This window comes from Melanerpes formicivorus, unplaced genomic scaffold, assembly GCF_026170545.1.
Source record: "Melanerpes formicivorus ecotype bairdi unplaced genomic scaffold, bMelFor1.0.p_v2 SCAF_6, whole genome shotgun sequence".
In the NCBI taxonomy this organism is placed as follows: domain Eukaryota; kingdom Metazoa; phylum Chordata; class Aves; order Piciformes; family Picidae; genus Melanerpes; species Melanerpes formicivorus.
Window position 1 is genome coordinate 22,564,265 of NW_027142358.1, and position 19,365 is coordinate 22,583,629.

At 41.9% G+C, this 19,365-nt stretch overlaps 1 protein-coding gene across 19 annotated transcripts in view; it reads right to left on the reverse strand.

Annotated features, from left to right (window-relative positions):
- ANK3 (ankyrin 3) overlaps positions 1-19,365 on the reverse strand; it is a 385,651-nt gene that overhangs the window by 84,846 nt on the left and 281,440 nt on the right. For 16 of the 19 annotated variants that reach the window (XM_068140068.1, XM_068140070.1, XM_068140076.1 and 13 more), the window contains 6 exons: positions 14,384-14,482; positions 5,184-5,282; positions 4,997-5,095; positions 4,518-4,613; positions 424-496; positions 158-220 (listed from right to left, as the gene is read on the reverse strand). In XM_068140068.1, coding sequence (XP_067996169.1) covers positions 158-220; positions 424-496; positions 4,518-4,613; positions 4,997-5,095; positions 5,184-5,282; positions 14,384-14,482 — 529 coding nt within the window. The remainder of the gene's footprint in view (positions 1-157; positions 221-423; positions 497-4,517; positions 4,614-4,996; positions 5,096-5,183; positions 5,283-14,383; positions 14,483-19,365) is intronic. The other 3 variants (XM_068140073.1, XM_068140071.1, XM_068140086.1) reach the window with 1 other exon arrangement.

Genomic DNA, 19,365 nt, shown 5'->3' on the forward strand with positions numbered 1-19,365 from the left:
TCAGCAATAGCTCAAAAAGAGATTTTCAAAACATTCTTAATTGTAAAGTAGAAATTAGTGTTAGAGAATTATCTGAAAGGATTAATTTTCAGACAGACTAAATAAAAGGAAGAAGCTTCAAGTAAATATCAGTGCGATACAAAAATGCCAGAAATACCTTCTTCACCATCTGACAAATATTCAGCATCACTGAGTATTTCAGGGGCATTGGCTTTACGAACTGCATGATTTAATAATAAACAGAATAATTAAATAAAAGCATAGACATGTGTCAACAAAATGATCAATGTCAAATAATAATGAAGGTGTAAAGACCCGTAGCTAACTAATGACGGTTTGTCTGTCCACATTTTTTAAAAACAAACATTTCTTCAAACAAAAAGCTGCAGAAATATACTAAAGAAGTTGTTGAATTTTTCATACCTTCATCGTCAGACATATCAAGAACTTCATTCATGGTTTCGGGTACATTCATTTTGTGCTTTTCTGTAACAGTCTGTCAAGGGAAGAAAAAAACCAATTTCAGAGTGCAGACATCTTTTTCCTTAAAATTATGGTTACTTTAAAAATTAAATGCAAAGTAGGACATATTTTTGTCTGCAGTTTGCAAAACAATTTCTTTTTTAGCTTTGTATTTAATTGAGCTATGCATTATAAAAGACTACAGAAACAGGCAATATTGTATTTGTGTTTTAAACTGGACTCATATTTTTACAGCAGAAAAAGCATGAACTGAAGGCACAGATGCTATCAAAGGAAGAAGCAAATACACAGAAAAGAGTTTCAGACTAAGGGGGTTTATGAGAACTCTTTAAAATAGTCACCTAAATTTTGAGCAGGAATATATATATCATCTCTATTTAAACTAAACTTTATGAGGAAAGTATGGCTGCAGTCTGGAAGCAGGCTTAATCTATGTGATTTTTTTCAGAGGTGCCTCAGCATGACATTGTGTCTTCTTCCTTTCTCCTACAATATGAGAACAATTGCAACCACACGCAGGCTAAATGATACCCCTTAAGGAATTTGTGCATTAAAGACACTTAGAAGTGGTTGGTTGATTTTCATCCTGATTGCTTGTATTGATTCAGACTCAAAGACCAGGAAAACAAAAAAATAGAAGCAGGGAAAAAAAATGTTACAAATGCCTGAAATCTGTTCATAGAATGCCTCGTGTATCCCACAAATGACACACACGTGCACATTTTATTTTCCAGCTGGAAGACAGCACAACAAGAACTGGTAGAGTTTTAGGTCATGCAGGAGATCCTGCAGAGTTACTGTTCAAGAAGCCCAGTGGCATTATGGGGGAGAGGAAGGGGGGGGGGGGGGCAGGGGGGAAGAGAGAGGGGCAAGGGGAAGAGGGGGAGGAAAGGGGTGGAGGAAAGGGGAGGAAAGGGGAGGAAAGGGGAGGAAAGAAGGGGAGGAAAGGGAGGAAAGGGAGGAAAGGGGAGGAAAGGGTGAGGAAAGGGGAGGAAAGGGGAGGAAAGGGGAGGAGAAAGGGGAGGAAAGGGGAGGAAAGTGGAGAAAGGGGAGGAAAGGGGAGGAAAGGGGAGGAAAGGGAGGAAAGGGGAGGAAAGGGGAGGAAAGGGGAGGAAAGGGGAGGAAAGGGGAGGAAAGGGGAGGAAAGGGGAGGAAAGGCAAAGCTAAGGCAAGGCAAGGCAAGGCAAGAGCAAGGCAAGGCAAGGCAAGGCAAGGCAATGGCAAGGCAAGGCAGAGGCAAGGCAAGGCAGAGAAGAGAAGAGAAGAGAAGAGGAAAGAGAAGAGAAGAGAAAGAGAAGAGAAGAGAAGAGAGAAGAGAAGAGAAGAGAAGAGAAGAGAAGAGAAGAGAAGAGAAGAGAAGAGAAGAGAAGAGAAGAGAAGAGAAGAAGAGAAGAGAAGAGAAGAGAAGAGAAGAGAAGAGAAGAGAAGAGAAGAGGAAGAGAAGAGAAGAGAAGAGAAGAGAAGAGAGAAGAGAAGAGAAGAGAAGAGAAGAGAAGAGAAGAGAAGAGAAGAGAAGAGAAGAGAAGAGAAGAGAAGAGAAGAGAAGAGAAGAGAAGAGAAGAGAAGAGAAGAGAAAGAAGGCAAAGCAAAATCTCCTACCAAGAAAACCCCAAGCTCCAACCCAAAATCCAGTCCTGTCATTATGGAAATTTTGTACTATATTATTTTTAATCACCACTACTTCTCATTCTTCATATACATATGAGAAATCATTAACAAGTTCAGGAGCTTTTCCATTTTCATTTATTTTCAAATATTTCAGTTTTTCTCTAACCTTGTGAATACTCACTTGGCAGTTTGTGTTTCTTGGGCTACTGCCATCACTTCATATTATCAGAAGAGCTCCTGCATTCTCACACTTATTTAATTTTGTGGAAAGTTCTAGCAAAGCTTTTAACGAATTGTTGCTAAAGCAGCAAAATCACAGGACTTTGTTTTTCAGGCACTACTGGATTGTTTAATTTATGTTTGAGCATGAATTACAGTAAAATCAGCTATGTTCATCTCTGGTTTCATTAAATTTAGCTTTGGATGTTGTTTAGACACAAGCTTATAAAAAATAAGTCTCAGTAGTCATATTGAGTTTTTAAGACTCTCAGCTGTAAATCAGATTTTGTGTCTAGACTTCCAAAGTCTAACAATTATGCACTTGTGATGGATAAGCACCATTTTGTGAATTTAATGGAAATTATTACTGGGCTTCTCTTGAGTGGAGGTATTTGGGATGGTGTAGACCTTTCACCATGTAACATTTCTTCCAACACAATGCAGTCTAACCTACCATCTCTCTACTCTCCCTCATCTATGGAATGTAAGTGATCAGTCACCATATGCAACACAAACTCCCCCAGGTTCTTGATTCTAGAAGCTCAGAATGACCTTGTGATATCAGGAGTTCTTAGCATAAAAGTGTGGATTTACTTTTCCTGCAGCTACCTAGTTTTATACTAGGCAATCATTCAAACCCCATATAATCAATCAAGTTTTTCATTGTGGAAATCTATTTTGAAATCTTTCTAGACAGAAATGTGTTCCTAAGAAAATCTAGAGAGAAACTGTATGAAGAAAAAAAATGTTTTGGTCATATTCCTTTATACTTACAGTCCTGAAATTTGTCTTTTATGTGGTGGATTTTCTGTAAGCTACTGAATTATAGACCACAGCCAAGAAAGTCACAAGAAGAAAATGCATATGCAGTAGCAGAGCTAAAATCTGCCTGTCATCCCAAATACTCATCATATTGTAACCACGTGTTTGCACTGGTAGACCACACAATGGGTGATGACAAAATATGGAACAATCAGCAACAATTTCTGTCTCTGATAATGCCTAAAAATACACAGGTTCGAAACTTTTCTTTTTCTTTTCAATCAGGGGGTAAAAATGCAGAAATGAAAAAGCAAATTTGGAGCCAGTACTCTGAGTTTATGTTCTAAAGGACAAATTTTGTCTTTACTACTAGTGCATGGGGACTCCACACCTCAGAAAACTGTTCTCTCCAAAGAGCAATATAGCAAAATGTTAGTGAACAAAATATCTTTACGAGAAAGACCTGAGGTGAGACCTTATTGCTCTCTACAGCTACATGAAAAGAAGCTGGAATGAGGTTGGTATTGGACTCTTCTCCCAAGCAACAAGTTACAGGATAAAATGAAATGCCCTCAAATTGTGCCGGGGGGGGCTTTAGATAGGATATTAGAAGAAACTTCTTCACTGAAATGGCTCTCCAATGCAAGAACAGGATTGTCAGGAAGGTGGCTAGGGGTGTTTAAAAGAAAAACAGATGTAGTGCTGAGGGACATGGTTTTGCACCAAATTTGGTAGAGTTAGAGAATGATTGAACTCAATGATCTAAAAGGCCTTTTCCAAGCAAAACAATGACCATTGCTTAGTCCTTTTAATTTATCCTAGCTAGTGCTGTGGTAAGCCTTCCTGACCAGGAAGACAGACAAGCTGGACTTCCTACATGTCTGTGAATGGATATCTGGGATCGCAGGAGCTGACTGTGGTTGCTTTGCAGAAGACAGCCTTTCAGTATCCATCAGAAGATGCTAGAAACTATGCAATGAGTTGCTTTGAAGTAAATTCCAATCACTTTTTAAATTTGATTAAGTTCTTTTTGGCCAAATACAAGCCATTGTACATCAGTCCCTTGGCAAACATTCTCAAAAGGCAGAAGCAGCTTCTATTTACACTGTATGGGAATGTCTTTTTAACTACAAACCAGTTTGTATTCATGTGGTTTGTGCCCTAAACGATTAGATGTGCAAAAACCAAACCAAATCCAAACAAACCTAAAACAACAACAACAAAAATCCAACAACCCATGGCAGCTATGACCAGTCATTTACACTGTCAATTTTCTGTTCAGTTGGTACTCTTTCTGCATGCATACTAATAGGCTCTACCACCTTAAAAATGAGGAAATAGGTGGAAATTAAACTGAAATCTCAGTAGACATGTAACTAAACAAAGCTGAATACACTGGCTTAGGAAAAATTCTTCCATTCACTGCAGAACTAAACTATACTTACAATTGTAGTCATAGTCTCCTCTGTCACCACCTTCAATGTGTCAACAACTGAAATGTAGCCAAGTCGTTTAGCAATGGCGAGGGCAGTGTTTCCATTCTAGCAATTGAAACATTAAGGAAAAGGAAAAAAAGTTGAATGTTAGTAAGGAAAAGTGTAGAGATGGTTAATTAACTATAGAATGCACAATAAAGGTCAAATAAATGCTTGTATATTTGTGACTGAAACAAATATATTTTGAGTAGCTTTTAACTCTACAGAAATGGGGTGAAGATGAAAAGATTTTCAGATATTTGCTGAAGGTTCGGAAGAGATGATGGCATAGAGGATGTGGGGGCGATGGGAACAGGCTTCCTCTGCTCTTTTCCTCTCCCACCACAAACACATTTTTCACATTTCCCTTGCTCAGATGCTTTATATGGGGTGGGACAGCCAAGCCCAAGGGGAAAGCGATGGCCTCACAGTGTTCCCCTTGCACTTACCACAGTAAGCTCGTTTGGTGCTGCACCGTGATGGAGAAGGACGTTGATGATGTGGGTGTGCCCCTGCTGCGCAGCCTGGTGCAGCGGCGTGTACCCGTTCTGCAGGCAGAGGGAAAGGGAAAGGCTGCAGTGAGCACGACACACAAGCTGCCTCCACACAACCAGTGAGGCAGAGGCGGAAACTCACCTTCGTTTTGGCATTAACTTTTGCAGAATGCTGCAGTAGGAAGTTAACAATTTTTATGTTTCCGTAGTGGCAGCCAACATGCAAAGGAGTGTATCCCATCTAGAACGAACACAAGCAATTAGTAAGTGTGAATATCCCACATGTCCCCTGGCAAAATATCCAGGCATGAAACAGTGAAAATCCCATTAAGCTTTATTTCTTTGGCCTAGGTGAAAAATGGTTCAACCCTGGAAAACAAACACACTTCTCATGAATGTTGATTCAAGCCTCATTCTTTGCTACCCTGTCTGAACACCTTATTCTTCTGTAATCTTCACCATCTCAATGTGATGTTGATTAAAGATTTGCCTTCCCTGGCAATGGTCAGACTCTGTCTTTGGGGCAGAGCCCACCCTTTTAAATACATCTATGTATAATTCCTTTCACAATGAGCTTCATTTGCTTGGTGCTCCTACAGTGTGATAATGTCACTAAAAACCTGACAAGATTAAAAAAAAAACAACAAACTCATACTGGTTTAAAAAAAAACTACTGGTAGCAAAGCAGAAGTCATTAGGCTGACTCTGAACTCACACTCACATTAAAACCCACGTATTTAAAGTCAGTCAAACAGTATGTTGAAGCCTGTCCATTGTACTGAACACTTTAATCAACAGTTAACATTTAACATACAATGCAACAAAGAGGATCAAAGCTTGCTCTTGCTGCTCATTTTGTTATCTCAGTCCACGAGAATGAGTTAAAAGGTTGGAAAAAGTTAGACTTACCTGAGGTGCTAAACATATTAGAAATTATTAGATTATCTTTCTTGAAGTAAAAATCTCCTTTCTCATCCTCCCGGCAAGACAACCCTATCTCTTCTTCCTTAACAAATATTCAATCTAGACCTGTACAAATGCCTACCTCTAAATTGGACACTTGCCATTTTTTTCCATGTCATGGAGAGAAGCCACTTTTCCCCAAACCTCCCTCCTACTTTAAAGGTTAGGTTTCATGGGCCGACTTGATAGGCTCTGATAAGTCAGAAGGGACATCTCAGCCAGTGGTCACATGGGGCTTCACCACTTTACAAGCAGGATGAAACTACATTGCCAGTATAATATGTCTTTGTGCTACACTGTGGGACTTCCAATGCAATATTGGCCCCGTGTTCCATTACCATTTTTAATGGAAACATCAATGGCTAGGCTGTAAAAATCATATCTGATAGGAGGAACCCAAGTACACTAAACTTACAGTAAAATATGCTGTAAACATGCACTGCTGTTAATCTACAGGAATTCTGCTTCAGACAGAGGGTAAGAGGTGAGGCTGTTGAAGATCATTACTTTCAGTGGCAAAAAGGTCAATTATAATATAGATGGGGAAACATGGCCAATATGATTGTGCTTTGGCTTTGGTAGTGCTCAAAGCAGCCATGCTGCCAGCAGGAAGACACATTGCTTGAGACTGAATGATCAGGAACTAGATACAAAAGCCAACCTTGTGGGTAGAAACAATGAAAACTGGACTAGTCTTGTATTGATCAAGCAGTGGTCAAAAGTAGTAGCAAACATAATTTTTTAAAGGTAAAAAAGGGCCTTTGTTTTCCTGCTCTAAAAATAAAAGCCTGGTGCCCAAGAGGTAGAGGCACAAAGGGAGTTAAAATGCAGCCTATCATCCTTCGTTCTTACATCCATTTCATGACCAGGTTAGACATCTTAGCAGAATGCACTGAAGAGGCAAGTCAGCCTGGGTTTCAGGAGACACCATTATGCCACACATTCAAACCATGAGATCAAAGCTGCCCAGAAGAAAGCAAGTGAAAACCTCAAATGTGAACTGTTTCCTCAGATGTGAAGTTACAAGTGTCCATGGGTTTAGAAGGATTATTTTTTCATGTAATTTTGCCTTTCTGCCCAAGGTTACCTACTTTCAATTGTATGACCATATGCTAGGAGATGGTAGCTGTGAGTTACTTTAAACTAGGGTGTGTATTTTTTCTTCAGTTAATTATATACCTTTTGCCATCTAAAGAAACTACTAGGCTTGACAACCAGGATGAGTTAATCATTGCAAGAAACAGCACTGGATCTAAATTCCAGTGGCATCAGCAGAATGAGGTTTTCCACTGACTTATGGAAATATTGGATCAGATGCCAAATGACTACAAGAAACTTTTCCTGCAGAATAGCTGCACACACTGGCAAGAGTCTGAGCACCAGGACCTCAATTTGCACTTACTGCTTAGAACTGGCCTAATAGCTTACTAGGAGTGCTTGGGTTCTGAATCTATCAGAAATCCCTGAACTGGCCAGATTCTTCAGTCTTCAGCAGAATGCTGAGTTTACTCACAGCTATGTACATCAAACTTCTACGGCCCTTGCTCCTACACATCCAAATATAAACGCACATTAAGGCATGGCCAAACTAGCAAAACATCAGTTAATAGTATGAAAACTTCTCATACAAGAACTTAATTCCCTCTCCCCCTTCAAAATAGAGACCTCTTAGCATGACCTGCAAGGTTAACAAAAATCCAACATCATAAAACCAACTGGGGAGATTAAATCCAAAGTCAAGGGCCACCTGCTGGGACCCCCTGCTAATAACTCTAAAACATTAAAATCTGGAGAGGATCAGAAAGCCAAGACTAGCTGATCTCAGCTTTCTCTTTTAAATGATCTATAAAGGCTCCTCTCTCCAGCCTGTAACAATGCATATTGAAGAAGGAGCTATCAACCCCCAATGATTACTTCAGTACAACTTCATTTTTCTTATACAAATACTATACACAAAGATTTATATGTGGTACTTTCATAAATGGGCTAGAGGAGTAATTATTGATACACTTTGTCGCTCCTGACCAGCCCCATGTTTCAATTATAGATTAAGTGAAATCTTTTCCTTTCCCCTCCAAATGTGTAGTAGAAATCATGTCATTTCTATGGTGACATGGTCACTAGGTCACTATTCTCCCTTCTACAGCTTTTGGTGTCCCAGAGTTAATGCTGAAGTAGGTTCCCTTTGAAGATTTTTGGTGATGCTGACCTGGTCAGGTATTGCAGCTGGAGGAGCATGCACTGAAGGGCAGCTTCTCTGCTACAGGCATCACACATGTACTGAGTAAGTGATGTGGGCACCTGCTAACCTGGTGGCAAAATATCAGCTTCCTGTCTGAACTCCCTGGGAACTTCAAGTTTGCCATCCCCTGTGGTCATCTCACATCATGCTGTGCTTGAGGAGGCAATGCCCAATGCAGCACACAGTGACTGACAGCAGAGTGACAGAGATCTGACAGGGCAGATAACATCTCACTGAGCATGTTAGATCTCATCAACCACCAGAGGACATCTCACATATTTATAGTCTGTAATGTTTGTAGTGAAGACACTGGTCAACTCATTAGCAAAATGCCTTTTTAATGCCAGAAACCCAGAAAGGATATCCTTTCCTTGTCAGCTGAAGTAATGAGTCATGCATTCAACTGTTTCTAGCTCAGGAAGGTATAACATTTATATCTCAACGTCCTCATGGAATACAGAGACTCTGGTAACCTTTCAGAAACCCTCAGATACTGCAATTATGCAACCAAGTCAACTACAGAAGTAGCAATTCTCATGATTGCTTGATGTTGCTACTTTGATTCTCTCAGAAAGCTAAAATATTCTGCTTCAAAAGCTTATTAATAAAGAAAAAAAACAAACAAATGACCCAAACAAAACACAGCCAGTCCCACAATTATACACACTTCTGCACATCAGTTTGGGTTATATTTACTAGCAAAGCTCCAAGAGTCTTACTAGGCACCCTAATATTATAAAAGATACCTCAAGGAAAATCAGGGGTTTTGTCTGACATAGCTCTAATGCACATCTAATGCACCTTTTGGCAGTCAGCTGCCATGCTGTTTCTAGCTGCTTCAAAGAATGAGCAGCAATGTGTGAGTTAGCAGCTGGGAAGAGCTTATCAAAAGCCACTAGAATAAACACCAAAAACAAAAAAAAAAGTCAGAAACACTGAGCTTTTCAGTGCCAATGGTAGACACAAACACAAAGCAGCTCTTATTCTCTAGCCCTTCAAATTTATTTGTTGTATTTTATTTTGGAGGGAAATCATCCCAAAGCCTTTTATATCATGTCAGTGAATTACTTTAATATCCTCCACTGGCAATAATCATAAATCTTAACAGCTTGAATTACTGCATCTCTCTAGTCCTGCTGACTCAAGCTGCTCTGGTTTTGTTTTTCTGCTGTGAATGTCAAACACTGAAGCTGTGGCATTATTGTTAATAGGGCCAGAAAATGCTCTAGATGCAAAGATCACAAAAGCATCCAGCCTTGATTGAATGAAAAAGGCAAACCTAGGCGTACACACACCTTTTACTGCTTTGTTGAATCAAGGCCTAACATGTTGCAGTACCTTGTAAAGGCTCATTATTACATTATTATTGTACATTATTAGGCTGGAAATTTCCACAAAAATTGCCTTAATAACAACCAAGCATGTACCAAGAGCCAAGTAGAGAGAAATAATGTACCATGAAGATATACTGAAGCTATCTGTATCTTGAGTGTTTGTTCGCTATGAATGCAATTCTCCATAGCACTTCCCACCCTCCCTGCCTCCTTCCTATCTTTTTCTGCCACTGAAAATTAGATATTCCAATTGGAAAACTGCACTGCTAATATGAACCTCTGTAGCTCTCAGGCTTATATGGGGCTCTTGTCAGAACAAGGCAGGCAGACCTGAATGAATAAATCTCCCTGAATAAATCTGAAATAAAAGGCCCAGCTCAACCTGCAAAAGAACATAATGACCTCTCAGTCACCATTATCTCATACTAATTCTACAGTTTGGGGAACAAAAGACAGCTTAATACTGGCTTTATTTTCCAGACAGTCATCAACTGGGGACTGGGAGACCATCGCTTCCCCCAGCAGAGGCCCAGCACCAAGTGCAGTGTAGCAACTATTTGAGTAAAATGATCTGAACTGAAATCAAAGCTCCAAATCCCACTTTTCATCCTTGACTGAGCCAGCACTCTTCTCTTGTCAGTCTTCCTTTGCCAGTCTCTCATCATGGTAGTGCTGTATTCTACAATAACACTATCCAGTGGGATAAACTGTTGAAAAATGACATCTAGAGACCTGCTGATCCATGGAACAATATTTACTTGTGCCAGCCTCCAGCACAAAAGCTCTGCAACAAAAGCAACATCACATGTACCAGTACAGCTTTTAAATGCTTAATATGGCCATCAGAGAAGGAAAATCTGCTTGCAGGCATGGCTTCAGATTGATTTTTAACTCCCAATGTTAAGTCTAAGATGAGCATTCCTTGTGTTAAGCATGATACTGCATAACAGAATTTCAGGATCAAAAAATAATCTTTACCTAAATTCAGATTCGCAAAGGTAATGTCAAAATGGACAAAAAAGTGCTGCCTTTGCAGAAGGACTCAAACACACCTTCTGTGAATAATAAATTCAAAGCTTTCTAAATATGAGGTGGTTTGAAACAGCTCAGAAGTTTCACCTTAAGTACATATCATAGTGTCGCCATTTTCGATCATTCTGTTATTCTCTTCTCCCGCATTAAGATAAGGTGTCTTCTGTGGCTTGTCAATTGGAGCTCAGTCTAACGTGGCTAGGCTTAAAACCACATAACAAAAGCTGATCTTCAAGTTGCATGGGCAGCTTTATGGCCTCTCAAGCACTAGTTCTTGCATGCTAAACTAGTGGTGTTCACTCTTCAATGCTGACAGAGACAGACTCCTGCAGGTCTGGGATTAGAGGTTATTTAGTAAAGTGGTGCAGCAGAACCAGAAAAGTCCCATAACAGCATCAATAAATGAACCTCAAACCCATCAAATTTTCTTCCTTTCATGTCTTTTTCTACAATGAAATTCAGGGGAAAAAAAATCCTTGTGAGGGAAATCACCCCAAGGGAGAACCACAGTTGCAATAGTTCAGGTCTGAGGGCAATTTTGAAAATGCTCATAAGTTTTAGAGTCTGAACTGATCTTTATCATCCAGACTAATCTTCCACACAAGAAATTTTCTGTATTGGATTTTTTTTTTCATCCCCTGCTATACCTTCAAGACACAAAATGTATTTCTGTCCAATCTTCTCTAATTACCTGAAGTACAACAATCATGCATGTGGCTCAGAACCTGAGCAGTAGTAAGAACTCCCATGTGTCAGAACTGCAAACTCTAGATGTTTTCACAGGGAGGGTAAGTTATAAATAAATGGTGATTAAGAATATGTACCAGAATTGGAAGATGATAGCTCATTGGTTACTACTCAGGAAGCTGAATGACCTGCTAAGATAGTAAGTGTTCTCCCTCTATTGACAGATGCTGTGCTGGAGTGACACAATCAATGGTTACTTAACCTGGGGAAATGAGAAAGATAAGAAGGAGAGAACTGAAACACAAAAGAAGGGGGGGAAAAAAAGGACTACTGAATAATCTGGACCACAATAGTCAATGTAACAAAAGTGCATGGAAATTGAATGAGGAAAACAGAAGGTCAGTGGTGACACAGCTAGCAGCAGAGATCCCCAGTATAATGACACTCTAACCCATGTGATTTCACTGACTTGTCAATTGCATGGATGGCCAGCCTGTGTCCAGAGTAATGAATCTGAACTGGCTGTGCTGGATGGTTTCGTGCAAACACGCAAGCATAGCAGCACTGCTTCTGAAGCCAACTCAGCTGTTGCTGTATCTTGCTCCCCAGTGTCGCTGTTTTTAGAGGCAGCATGGACAGACCTTTTATTTCTGCAGAACAGTTAATCCATCTAAACAAGAGAGCCTGTAACTACAGAGCTGCTATTTTATGAGCCAATCATCTAAGCTTCACCTGCATAGAACACATGGTTAAGGTATGACAGTTCTTACAGCATAACACTTTCCCTTCACTGAAGAAGTTCAGAGTTTGTCAGCTCTTTCCTTAGGAATTCAAGATGACAATCAATTTATCTAGAAACTATTCCATGCTAAAATATATGACATTGCACTGGCACTTTTCTTATGTCACAGGTGGTAGTGACAAATGACATCCATATAGCTGACTGTGTGAAGTCTGGAGAGCTGGTCACTGTGGCACAAACCCAGTAGATGGGAATCTGCAGAAGTCAGTGAATAAGCGTCATGCTCATTCCATTCTAACACTCTGCAAGTTCTGCAAGGCATGTAGGCACTGTCTTCATAAAGAGTAGACAATCCCCTACAGCACAGAGGGCAAATTATCATGGTAGACAGGACAAGCCATTGTGGGTGCTTTTCACCAGAGACCTACAGGATAAATAATGCACACTTTCCCATGCAGGTGATTTGATGCTTAAATACAATGTTAGTCCCTGCCCAGCTTCCTGGGATCTATGGGACGGTGTCAAGGAAGGAAGTGAATACAAGGAAAGTATTGCTTAGCTGCACTAGTTATTTATGTAACTGAGAAATGAGGGTGAAAAACAACAAAGGACTTAGAGTTGGCATCTTTAACATTTATGTGACTATTACTGATGGCAGGATTCACACTGCAGACAGCCAAATATGACTGCATATTTTTGCCTGTGTATAGTTTTACCTTATAATTGGTAAGAGATGCAATGAAGAAATTCAGGTCACCACCCAGAGGAGATCTCTGAATGATAAACTGAAAGTTCTTTTCCATGTGTCTCTATAGAGTCACATGCCTGCCCCACCACATTGCTACCCTACCAGGCTTAAAGTTCAGTACAGAGCTCGCATGACTGCAAGGCTGGCTCTGAGACCAAATAAACATGCTCTGCCTCTCAGCTGTGATGGTATCTTACACATTTCCATCACACTAATGCGACTAAAAAGTCACTAGTCCAGAGCTGGATCCTGTTAAAACACTGGAGAGAAGGAAAAGGGAACTCATGAATGCTTACACCTGTCAGGATAAATGTCTCAGACTGCTTACTATTTGTGGGACAGATAAGAGAGGGAGAAAGGCAAACGCAGACAAGTTACATGAGTCAGGAAGAGATTCAGCATTGACCAACTTGCAGGTTCTGCAACGTCTTGCTACAGAAACCCAAACCAGGTAGGAATTATCTCCAGAAAGGTAACCACATACATCTGAGGAAACCATGCAAAACATGAATCAGGGCAGATCTCATCTGCTGCTAGATGCTTTAACAGATAAGGACTCAGACTGATTCATCCATAAAGTATAGGTTGAGGATATGTTGCAAAAGTGTAAAGCTGGAAAAGCTCCTGGGATTTCAGCAGAACTATTTCAGTTTCATGTCAGAATGCCATTGAAATCAGGGGCTGATACAGTTGGAATTACAGTGGAAAATTCACATAATAATGTTTTTTTCCCTCTGCAACAGATTATAATCATCTCAGCTGCAGCCAGAGATGATTATGAATTCAGTCCTTTCCTAGTAGTCAGTGTGATGATAGAATGATAATATTGCTGGACAGTCTGACATACCTGAATGGTGTGACACATCTGGGATGCCAGGAGAACAATGGTGTTGTCTGAACTTGGGACAGCAAGAAAAAGTCAGGTCCTTAGAATGCACCCATGTGATGAAGTAGATTCATAGAATGGTTTAGCTTGGAGGGACCTTAAAGATTACCTAGTCCAACCCCCTCACCACCGGCAGGGACACCATCCACCACAGGGATGAAGTAACTCACTTAACTATGCCTTGCAAAACAAAGGGCGTTAAGAATTCAGAGGTATGCAGTCACAAAGGCTGAGTGAAGCTGTAGAAGTAGGAAGCAATCTTGAACAATGGCTTTGTTTACAGAACATATCTATGGATGCCTATTTAGGACAACAGGTAAAATATGCCAAAAGCAGATGAGAGTATGCAAACAGTAAAAGATTACTTGACTCTCTGTAGAGAAAGCTCAGGCTTTTCTGAAAGTTTCCTTACATAAAGGTCAGACCAATTCCACACACCTTCAGTGAAACATGATAACTGGATACAATCTAAATCTCTGTTGATTTAAATATTTGGAAAGAAGCAATGTTCCTGCTGGAAGACTGTACATAACACCAAACATTCAAGTTTACAAATCCTCAGCTTTCAAAATACAATCTATAATAGCTAATTACAAGGACTGTTTCTCTGCTGTTATTTCAGTTTCACCCTGAAATTATTACAAGTCCAGTCTACAGGCTCATGCCTCCCTGAAAGGAAATAATACTTGTTGACAACAGTGCTCATACCTTTGTCTGTGCATCTACAGCAGCTCCTTGGTTAACTAGAACCTCTGCTACATTGACCCTGTCCTCTTGAGCAGCCAGGTGGAGTGGCGTCAGTCCACTCTGTAAATTAGAAGCAGTAACAACCTTCAGAGAAGGCACACGAATACCACAATGTAAATTCAGATAGTAAGAATTTAAGGAAATGATACATTCCACTTTGGCTATGTAATGTTAATCCTAATCACATTCATTCATTTACAAGAAACTACAGTTTGAAAGCCAGAAAAATAGGAGGTTCTTAGAATGCATGGAGGACAGCTTCTTATCCCAGGTGCTGCGAGAGCCTACCAGGGGCAAGGCTATGCTTGACCTCCTCTTCACCAATAGGGAAGGGTTGGTGGGTGATGTGGTGGTCGGAGGGTGCTTAGGGGCCAGTGACCACGAGATAATTGAATTCTCATTATTTGGTCAAGCTAGGAAGGGCAGCAAGAAGACCTCCACTCTGGATTTCCGGAGGGCGGACTTCAGGCTACTCAAGGAACTAATTCAGAGGGTTCCTTGGGATAAAGCCCTTAAAAACAAAGGGGTCCAGGAGAGCTGGTCCTACTTCAAGGAAGAACTGTTGAAGGCTCAGGGACAGGCTGTGCCAATGTGCCGGAAGATGAGCCACCGGGGCAGACGGCCAGCCTGGATGGTTAAAGAACTTCTAATGGAACTAAGGGAAAAAAAGAGGGTGTATCACCTTTGGAAGAAAGGTGAGGCAACCCGTGAAAAATTTAAGGATGTTGCTAGGTCTTGCAGGAAGAAAATTAGGGAGGCAAAAGCGCATTTGGAGCTTAGTCTGGCCTCTGCTGTGAAGGACAACAAAAAGTCCTTCTATAAATACATTAATAGTAAGAGGAAGGGCAGAGACAACCTCCACTCCTTGGTGGACACGGAGGGGAACGTTGTGATAAGGGATGAGGAAAAGGCAGAGATACTTAACACCTTCTTTGCCTCAATTTTTACCAGCAGGACAGAATGTCTTCCAGACAGCTGGCCTGCAGAGCTGGCAGAAGGAGCCAGGGAGCAGCATAGTTTTCCACTGTTCCAAAATGGGGTAGTTGGTGATCTGCTCAGCCGCCTGGATCCCCACAAGTCCATGGGACCAGATGGGATCCATCCTAGGGTGCTGAGGGAGCTGTCAGAGGAGCTGGCCAAGCCACTCTCCATCATTTTTCAGCAGTCCTGGCTCACTGGCGAGGTTCCAGAGGACTGGAAGCTGGCCAACGTGGTGCCCATCCATAAGAAGGGCCGGTTGGATGAGCCAGGGAATTACAGGCCTGTCAGCCTGACCTCAGTGCCAGGCAAGATCATGGAACAGGTCATCCTGAGTGCAATAACACAACACTTACAGGATGGCCAAGGGATCAGGCTCAGCCAACATGGATTTAGGAAGGGCAGGTCCTGCCTGACCAACCTGATCTCCTTCTATGATCAGGTGACCCGCCTGGTGGATGTGGGGAGGCCTGTGGATGTAGTTTACCTGGACCTCAGCAAGGCCTTTGACACAGTCCCCCATAGCAAACTCCTGGCCAAGCTGTCAGCCCATGGCTTGGACAGCAGCACTCTGAGCTGGGTTAGGAACTGGCTGGATGGCCGAACCCAGAGAGTGGTGGTGAATGGTGTCACATCCAGCTGGCAGCCAGTCAGTAGCGGAGTCCCCCAGGGATCAGTGCTGGGCCCCATCCTCTTTAACATCTTTATTGATGATCTGGATGAGGGCATTGAGTCCATCATCAGTAAATTTGCTGATGACACCAAGCTGGGGGCAGGTGTTGATCTGCTAGAGGGTAGAGAGGCTCTGCAGAGAGACCTCGACAGGCTGGACAGATGGGCAGAGTCCAACGGCATGAGATTTAACGCATCCAAGTGCCGGGTTCTGCACATTGGCCACAACAACCCCATGCAGTGCTACAGGCTGGGGTCAGAGTGGCTGGAGAGCAGCCAGGCAGAGAGGGACCTGGGGGTGCTGGTTGATGGTAGGATGAACATGAGCCTGCAGTGTGCCCAGGCAGCCAAGAGGGCCAATGGCATCCTGGCCTGCATTAAGAACAGTGTGGCCAGCAGGAGCAGGGAGGTCATTCTGCCCCTGTACACTGCACTGGTTAGGCCACACCTCGAGTACTGTGTCCAGTTCTGGGCCCCTCAGTTTAGGAAGGATGTTGACTTGCTGGAGCGAGTCCAGAGAAGGGCAACGAAGTTAGTGAGGGGCTTGGAACACAAGCCCTATGAGGAGAGACTGAGGGAGCTGGGGCTGCTTAGCCTGGAGAGGAGGAGACTCAGGGGTGACCTTATTGCTCTCTACAACTACCTGAAGGGAGGTTGTAAACAGGCAGAGGTTGGTCTCTTCTCCCAGGCAGCCAGCACCAGAACAAGAGGACACAGTCTCAGGCTGCGCCAGGGGAAGTTCAGGCTGGAGGTCAGGAGGAAGTTTTACACGGAGAGAGTGATTGCCCATTGGAATGGGCTGCCTGGGGAGGTGGTGGAGTCGCCGTCACTGGAGGTGTTCAGGAGGAGACTTGACAGGGTGCTTGGTGCCATGGGTTAGTTGATTGGGTGGTGTTGGGTGATAGGTTGGACGCGATGATCTTGAAGGTCTCTTCCAACCTGGTTTATTCTATTCTATTCTATAATGTTCTTTTTACCCAAGGAACATTTCTTTATGCGGCATTAAATGTGGGACAGCAAATCATAGCACTTTAAGAAAAAGTTGTGTAGTGTTTTTTTTTACCTCCTTACTAATTTGTGTCCTTGGAATAAATAAAAATTATTGTTGACACTTCTACAAGTTTTCTAGGAGTAACATTCACTTAGATACATCCTTACCTTTCATACCTCTACTTGATCATTTTCAAACACAAACAGAAAAGGTGAAAGTACATTTCTCTGACATCAGCTCCATTTCTCTGTGCCCAGGTATTATACAGACTTGCTAGAACACATATACTGACAATGACTTTTTGGGTATCTCCTTGTTTTACTTGCTGGAACGAGTCCAGAGAAGGGCAATGAAGTTGGTGAGGGGCTTGGAACACAAGCCCTAGGAGGAGAGGCTGAGGGAGCTGGGACTGCTTAGCCTGGAGAGGAGGAGACTCAGGGGTGACCTTATTGCTCTCTATAACTACCTGAAGGGGGGTTGTAAACAGGCAGAGGTTGGTCTCTTCTCCCAGGCAGCCAGCACCAGAACAAGAGGACACAGTCTCAGGCTGCACCAGGGGAAGTTCAGGCTGGAGGTCAGGAGGAAGTTTTACACAGAGAGAGTGATTGCCCATTGGAATGGACTGCCCGGGGAGGTGGTGGAATCGCCATCACTGGAGGTGTTCAGGAGGAGACTTGACAGGGTGCTTGGTTGCATGGGTTAGTTGATTAGGTGGTGTTGGATGATAGGTTGGACACGATGATCTTGAAGGTCTCTTCCAACCTGGTCTGGTCTGGTCTGGTCTGGTCTGGTCTGGTCTATTCTATTCTATTCTATTCTATTCTATTCTATTCTATTCTATTCTATTCTATATTCTGTGAACCTTGAGACCTAAAACCCTTGGAACTTCAGAAAGCTATACAACTTTCTGAAATGTAAAAGACCCCAGACAGAAGGGGTAAAAGTGAGAATCTGCTGAGGGAATGTTGTTAGGAATGGGAAAGAATATCCTTTATTTGCAAATTATGGGTCTTTTTGTTCTCTCCTCCTGTTTGTTCTGTCTTTAGCGGCAGTGATAGAAAAGCAGGTGGCAGCAGCTGATGCAACTGGCAGAACTCTACACTCTCTAAGCTTCCTACCCTTGAACCCAAACTCATATCCACAGTGGATTTGCTACCAAAGGCAGTTATTCTGAGAGCATCTCACTGTACGGTACGTGTAATCCTAATGGCAATATAGCTCCGGTGGGTCACATTACACAAATACATAACAGTAACCCACTGTAAATTACCTAATGGAGCCTTGATATTGTGGGCAAAACCTTGGAAAAAGATTTAATAAGTGCTCAGCAACTGCACGGGGAGGCTCTGAGTATTCAGCTCCCAACCACTCTGTTGATCTTGTAGGAAACAAATGTTATTTTTATTCCCATTGCAAAACTCAAAACCTAGTATTCTTCAAATACTTTGCTTCAAATGTAGGTGCTGACCTTAGACCAAAATGTGCATCCTTAAGTGAGTACAGAGGGAACAATTTTCTAAAGGTGGTGTTATCAGTATTAATGATAAACTGGAGATTACAACTCGACAGTAACAGATTGAAGGATGTTGCAGATAGTTAACCTCTGGCAGGACTTAATCAAAATGCCAAGCAGGCACAATCATGCTGTCTGTATTAGCCTCAGCAGCAAAACTACGATAGCCAGAAGGTTTACATGGCAAATTGCCCTGTGGGGATACAAAGTATATCCTGCACTACATAAGTCCCCACACTTGATTGAGACTGGGGGAAAAAATGAACATTTGCAAGAGAAGCTTCCTCAAGGAGGGCCCAAAAAATAACTGAACTGTAAAGTTACAAACAGGAAAACACAGCAGCCCTGTGCAGCATCACCCACAACGTCAGAGGACACTGAGTCTTTCTGTCTGCTGGGAATAAGAAATATTCTCTGTGAAATTTTTTTCGCTTGGTTTTCTACTTAAGCCACATAAATTGATACTGAAACTGCATTTTACAACATGTCTGATGTCTTTGGAGCATTTAAAGAATTAAGGCTGCACATTTGTTACTACAGAGCAAACTCAATAGCCTATAAATTCATATATCTAGAACCTCAATCAAACTAACTTCCATTTCCTGCCCCCCATGAGAAATTACACCAAAATTCACTGTGTTCTGCAGAACAGTCCCTGGGGAGGAAGAATCACTTATATTAATGAGCAAAATGTCAGACCACTTTGCTGTTATTATCCCATAACAAAAATCAGCTTCCTTTAACAAGTTACTTGTTACCATTGCTTAATAGACAGGCAAATACCTGGAG